The sequence below is a fragment of the Pyrus communis genome, chromosome 1 (genome assembly GCF_963583255.1).
Source record: "Pyrus communis chromosome 1, drPyrComm1.1, whole genome shotgun sequence".
In the NCBI taxonomy this organism is placed as follows: domain Eukaryota; kingdom Viridiplantae; phylum Streptophyta; class Magnoliopsida; order Rosales; family Rosaceae; genus Pyrus; species Pyrus communis.
Genome location: NC_084803.1, coordinates 34083900 through 34090867, shown reverse-complemented (window position 1 = coordinate 34090867; position 6968 = coordinate 34083900). Strand labels below are relative to the sequence as shown.

General features: G+C 32.4%; 1 protein-coding gene across 1 annotated transcript; it reads left to right on the top strand.

Annotated features, from left to right (window-relative positions):
• The first annotated feature begins 2246 nt into the window (after positions 1-2246).
• LOC137708891 (auxin transporter-like protein 3) lies at positions 2247-6645 on the top strand. The gene is made up of 8 exons (XM_068448056.1): positions 2247-2496; positions 2655-2840; positions 3065-3177; positions 3260-3443; positions 3569-3666; positions 5059-5266; positions 5360-5617; positions 6232-6645. The coding sequence occupies exons 1-8, from the start codon at positions 2338-2340 to the stop codon at positions 6424-6426; spliced, it is 1401 nt and encodes a 466-aa protein (XP_068304157.1). The 5' UTR covers positions 2247-2337; the 3' UTR covers positions 6427-6645.
• The last annotated feature ends 323 nt before the right edge of the window (positions 6646-6968 follow it).

The window sequence follows — 6968 nt, the reverse complement described above, 5'->3', positions numbered from 1 at the left end:
AGTAGACCTGACAATTTGTTACATAACTTGTTAAGTCCAATTCGAAACGACACGAAAATAACGGGTTTCAGGTCAACATGTTAACTAATTATATCGTTATCGGGTCACACATTAATAAACCTTTATTAACGGGTTCTTGACAGATCTATCCGCGAGCAACCTATTTCAATCCAATAAGAACAAAAAGTTAATTTGATCATTTTAAACTACTAAAAGACCTTACTACAATAGCTATCTATAGTAGAGAAGTGAGATTAAAAACTTGTACAAAACATACAAAATACTGAAGCAATTTGTAAATACCAAAGTACATTAAAAAAGTCATAATAATTACTTTACAAGTGCGAAAAATGATAATTACTTTACAAGTGTGAAAAATGTCAAAAAAATATACAAATGTTTGTGATCACATCGTTTACGCTTTGACAATAGGTACATTGTTGTTTAAATTTTTAAAACCCTCAATCCCTCATGAACAATATATTTAGGGGAGTTCAAAATAAATAAAAATTTATAATAATTAATGTAAGACTGTGAAAAACGTGAAAAGAATATACAAACGCTTGTGATTGCATTTTCTACACTTAGACGATGGTTACATCGTCGTTTAGATTTTAAAACCCTCCAAACCCTCATGAATAGTGTTTATTGTTTGAAAGCAAAATTATTAAAAATTAATGCAAAAGTGTGAAAAATGTAAAAAGATAAATACACACACACACACACACACACACACACACAACTCTTGTAATGACAAACTTTACAACTTTCATGAAGAGACAAACTCCGAAATTCGACACCACAATCCATAATCCATAAACCCTTGATTTCAGAGTTGATCTCCTTACAATAGTTGTAGAGCTTGTTATTATGAGCATTTATATATTTTTCTTTTTTTATATCTTTTACAATTCTACATTAATTAAAAACTATTAAAAAAAAACCTTACTACAATAATAGTCATAGGATTTAATCTCACCTACCATTGGATTCTTTGATCTCACTGAAGTGGTCCCGCCCGGGCCGGGATGTGACACTTACGTTTTTAGTATTACGTTTTTTATTTGATTATTTATCAATTTAATATAATTTTTTTTTAACTGGTAACGGGTCGGGTCATATTGCCCATTCATTTTAACAAGTGTTAGACGACACGATCCGTTAAGATATCAGGTATGTTATGAAAACAACACGAACACGAGAAACACACACGAATGCTAGGTCTACTTATTAGCTACTTGAGGTAGAATGTTTTGTTGTGCTTAGAAAGGGTGTGCTGTCAACACACCTATTTTTACTTCACACACAACTTCTCAATTTCTGATTGTCAGATCCAATGAATTGAATAAGGTCAATAGCCAAAATTAACAAAGGTATGTGGGAGGTAAAAATAGGTGTGTGAATAACACTGTCCACTTAGAAGCTTACCCATTAATAGCAATTTATAAGTAAATTCTACATATGAAGATTTAAAAGTATCATAGTAATTTGTGATACTTGATTATTGGGTGAAAATTTTTACGTTATGTATATAAAAACTTAGAACATATTTTATTGAAAGTGTTCAAGTAACAAATTGAGAGTATTAATAACGCTGATTAAACTGCAATAGTTAAAGAGTTTTAACAACTCATTTTTTTATGCACTAACATGTATATACATATATGCAATCACAGTCCTTTAGGGCTTAGTGACACACGCCGACCCGGATTGTCCGCTAGGACTCCAAATCGAGCTATGCTGGCCGACACTTGGAAGGTGATGAAGCCATAAATATGTGATAATGTAACTATGAATAAATTTAAACCTAAAAGTGCCTCAATATACGAGTGCTCGGTATCACGTGTACAATCGTGCCAATGTAGATTGCTGCGGGAGAACAGTTACTTTCCATCGTCCTGGATTGTCTAAAGTTACATTTGTGGGCAAGCAGAGTGGGGTGAGGCATGGCGTTATTTCTGCTGTGAGGGCTAAAAAGTTGTTAAAGAAAGATGGGACATTGAGGCATTTTTAGGTTTAAATTTATTCATAGTTTACACATTATCACATATTTATGGCTTCGTTACCTTCCAGGTGTCGGCCAGCATAGCTTGATTCGGAGTCTTAGAAGACAATCCGGGTCGGAGTGTGTCACTTAGGGGGATGATCTAGCTATCTCCACTTGGGTGACTCAATTATTGATCACAAATTTACATCTACAAAAAGCAAAGGGTGTTGTAAGCTAAAGCTTAAGGAGAGTGGAAAGAGTGAAAAGGACTCCCTCTATTTATTTTTAGACTACTCTTCCACTCATCCATTGCTTCTTCCTCCCACACCAACACCACCAAAACTATAACAATGGCTTCCGAGAAGGTTGAGACTGTTATAGCTGGAAACTACGTCGAAATGGAAAGGGAAGAGAGTGATGCCCAGACAAGTTCTAAGAGCAAGCTATCAACATTTCTTTGGCATGGTGGCTCAGCATATGATGCATGGTTTAGCTGCGCTTCTAACCAGGCACGCACAAATCTAATCTTAATTACAAAAATACACACACACACACACACATATATATATATATATATCATTGTATTAATGTAACTATGCAACTTGATGTATGTAGCTAATTATCTTCATTTGGTTTTAATGGAATTAATATTTAATATATATTGCAGGTTGCTCAAGTGCTTCTCACACTGCCATACTCATTTTCCCAACTGGGTTTGTTATCTGGAATACTATTTCAGCTTTTTTATGGATTGATGGGAAGCTGGACTGCTTACCTCATCAGTTTACTATATGTCGAGTACAGAACTAGAAAGGAGAGAGAAAAGGTGGATTTTAGGAACCATGTAATTCAGGTATGTATAATCTATAATTTTTTTATTCTCTATCCTATCAATCTTGCTGCCATGAAATGTTGAGGGTTTTGTTGTACAGTTAATGTTCATAATCCATTTTCTTTAATATCACATAATTTCAATTCGGGATTCATGTGTAAGCCCTTGATAACATTCCACTTCAGATTTCAAAGAAAAATACTTCCAACGCAAAACGTCAATACTGATTGGTAATTAATTTGCAGTGGTTTGAAGTTCTTGATGGGCTCTTGGGAAAACATTGGAGGAATGTAGGCCTCTTTTTCAACTGCACTTTTCTTCTCTTTGGATCTGTAATTCAGTTAATTGCCTGTGCAAGGTAAGTATTCATAACTATATAGATATTATGAATTACATAAAAGTTGGTATTGGTTTGTCTGATGCTTTTGTTTTAATCCCAGTAACATCTACTACATAAACGACAATCTCGACAAGAGAACTTGGACTTACATCTTTGGAGCTTGCTGTGCTACAACTGTCTTCATCCCCTCATTCCATAATTACAGAATTTGGTCATTTTTGGGCCTTATTATGACTACTTACACTGCTTGGTATCTCACCATCGCTTCGCTTATCCATGGGCAGGTATTTTAATTATATAAATATATACAGTATGAATTCATTATATAATTAATTTAAATCAGCAAAAATCTTAGAAGTTCTTTTTGCAGTCAACCCTAATTATAATTAATTTCTATGTGTCCACAAAGGTTGAGGGAGTGAAGCACTCTGGTCCAAGCACAATGGTTCTCTACTTCACTGGGGCTACCAACATTCTCTACACATTTGGTGGACATGCCGTTACAGTGTGAGCATTTGTAAATAATTATAAGGGTTCTTTAGATATAAGCCCTGACAAATTACATTTCATAAACAAAAACCCATATAAATTTAAATCTCTAAATAAAACCCAATTTTCAAACAAACTGACATGTAAGCAAAAAAGTGACCTATTGTTACAACATATTTACAACTTATGCCACAACTCCCTAATTAAGTCAATAAAGGTTATCATAACTCACCCTAATTATGATGAGCAACAAGCTCCTATACTGTTAATATATTATACCAACAAATTTACCTATATTTTGTTGATTAAATAATAAGTTTATTTATCTAAGAAATATCAATAGTATGCCTAATAAGTGTATTTATACGAGAAATATCGATAATATGCCTACTAATAGAGGCTCAGAATGCATGATAAACATGTATGAAATATTATACTAATTTACCTATATTTTGTAGATTCACTAATGTAAATAATAAAATATATTTTATACGAGAAACATCAATAGTTTGCCTAATAAGTATATTTATATGAGAAATACCAATAATATGCCTACAAATAGAGGCTTGGGATGCATGACAAACATGTATGAAATATTATACTAATTTACCTATACAAATTAATTTACCTATATTTTGTAGATACACTAATTTAAATGATAAATATATTTTATACGAGAAATATTAACAATATGCCACCTAATAGAGGCTCAGGATCCATGATAAACATGTATGAAATCTTATACTAATTTACCTACATAAATTAATTTACCTATATTTTCCAGATTCAAAAATTTAATAACAGGTGCATTATTTTTCAAAATGACCAAAACTATTAGTACTAAGTAGGTACACTAATCTTTTCAAAACAAAAAAAATAGGTACATTGATGTTCGAAAAATAAAACAAAACATACTAGACACATCATTTTTTACCCCTTTTGTTTTAAAGAAAACAAAAGCATGGTTTTTATTAAATCGCAATAGGGTACATTAATCTGAAAATTTATTGTTGAATTCAAAAAGTTTTGAATTTTTATTCCTACGTCAACTAAAATTTCAAAGCCAGTACACACGTTACAAGAACATTAAAAAAGCTTTCCATTTTAATTTTGATATCAACATAAACTGCTATAATGACTTAACTAAGGGTAATTTGGGGAATCCAAATAATATTAAATATGACGCACAATCTCGATTAGGTAATTTGCTTAGGTGGAGCCTAGTCATTGAGTTTTTATTAGAAAAATATGTTATTGTGGGTTTTATGTAAAAAAAAATTGAGTTTGAAGGGGTAAAGTCACATTTTCAGTAATTATAATGAATAAATAAGCAGTAATGATAATAACCTGGGTTTTAATTAATTAATTTGATTAACAAGGATTAATTAATGTGGTGTGGTACATATATAGGGAAATTATGCATGCAATGTGGAAGCCACAGAAGTTCAAGTTAATATACTTGATGGCAACACTGTATGTGCTGACCTTAACCCTACCATCTGCGTCTGCTGTCTACTGGGCTTTCGGGGACAATCTCTTGACTCATTCCAATGCCCTAGCCATGCTTCCAAAGACTAGGTTTAGAGACACTGCAGTAGTCCTAATGCTCATTCATCAGGTAATTAATTAACGCGGTTTCTTAATCACATCTATTATTTCTAAATATTAATTGTTGAATTACATATATAATTGGATTAATTTGTGCATGCAGTTTATCACATTTGGATTTGCTTGCACTCCCTTGTACTTTGTGTGGGAGAAATTCATTCAAATGCATGAGACCAAGAGCATGGTGAAGAGGGCACTGGCGAGGCTCCCAGTGGTGATCCCGATATGGTTCCTTGCCATCATATTCCCATTCTTTGGGCCCATCAACTCAACTGTTGGATCTCTTCTTGTCAGCTTTACTGTCTACATAATTCCTGCTTTAGCTCACATGGTCACCTTTGCTTCTGCATCTGCTAGAGAGGTTAGTCTTCCTTTTCTCTTTGCATGGGGTCGAATCATTGCTAAGGATAATGGTCGAATATATCTTACATAATCATTGCTAACGATAATGCTCAAATATATCTGAAATATATCATACATGTTATGTTATTAAACTATCATTTTTTACTGTATATTCATATAAGAACATACTTAATTCATAATTTAGATTGATAATTGACTGACATGACATACTAATCCTTTATGTTGCTATATATAGAAATATAAGTTTGAATAATTGCTAAGCAGAGTAACGTTCTCATACCATGTATCAAACATGTAATTGTAAATTTAGACCATTCAAAGAATATGAGTTACGTATTCTAATTTGTTTAATGAATACCGTACATTTGCATCAAAAAAAAAAAAAAAAAAAAGAATAATCAAATTAGTAAGTACTTTTGTTTGATAATTTGATATATTCATTGTTGTTTTTCATTTCGTTAAATGAAAATATTAATTGGCATATGATATACAATTCATGGTTTGAACTGACAGTTTGATAACATAACTTATCAAACCGTGTTAAGAAGATATGAACGGACATATGAGTGCAGGTATATTGACTAGTTGTTGTTTTTTATGGCACATATGCAGAATGCTGTGGAGAAACCACCATCATTCTTAGGAGGCTGGGCAGGATCATACACCATGAACATCTTTGTGGTGGTATGGGTTTTGATAGTGGGATTTGGGTTTGGAGGATGGGCAAGCATGCTCAACTTCATAAACCAAGTTAATACATTTGGTCTATTCACAAAGTGCTACCAATGCCCCCCTCACAAAGCTTGAGTAGTAGATTCCCCTTCCAAAAGTTTTTAACAATTTTAAGATACATATGTAAGTGTGTGTAAAGAGATTGGCATTTGCAACCCTTTCTTTTCTTTCTTTTTTTCCTTACTTGATTTGTATTATTATTATTTTTATATATTTTAGCTATTTTGTAAGACCTATTGTTGATGGCTTTTTCAGAAAAGGTGTGATGGCAATTATCATGGCCACCCTTATACGGACCCTACAGTTGTACCCTTATGTGTTGATTAATTAATCTTCTTTTAATTAACAAATGCAAACCCCCCTGATTTTTCTCTTGTGGCCGGGACCTAATTTATCAATTATAGTTCTATAATCCAATTGACATATCTCTATATCTACTTAATTAAGGTTTAAATTCTCTAGGAATGATTGTAATACTTTGCTTTTTGCCGATAGTTGAAGTAATCATTCTTCCATGAAATGTTATTATTGTACATCATTTTTAACAAAACTTTATTAAGTCAATTTTCTTTTGCAGCACATAGCACTAAGTGATTTGAAAAATGAATGATTAGATT

Bases quoted from the DNA above. Each gene is read 5' to 3' on its own strand.
- LOC137708891 (XM_068448056.1), top strand. From the start codon at position 2,338: ATGGCTTCCGAGAAGGTTGAGACTGTTATAGCTGGAAACTACGTCGAA. The intron at 2,841-3,064 runs GTATGTATAATC...ATTAATTTGCAG, and splicing joins TTAGGAACCATGTAATTCAG to TGGTTTGAAGTTCTTGATGG. The intron at 3,667-5,058 runs GTGAGCATTTGT...GTACATATATAG, and splicing joins GGTGGACATGCCGTTACAGT to GGAAATTATGCATGCAATGT.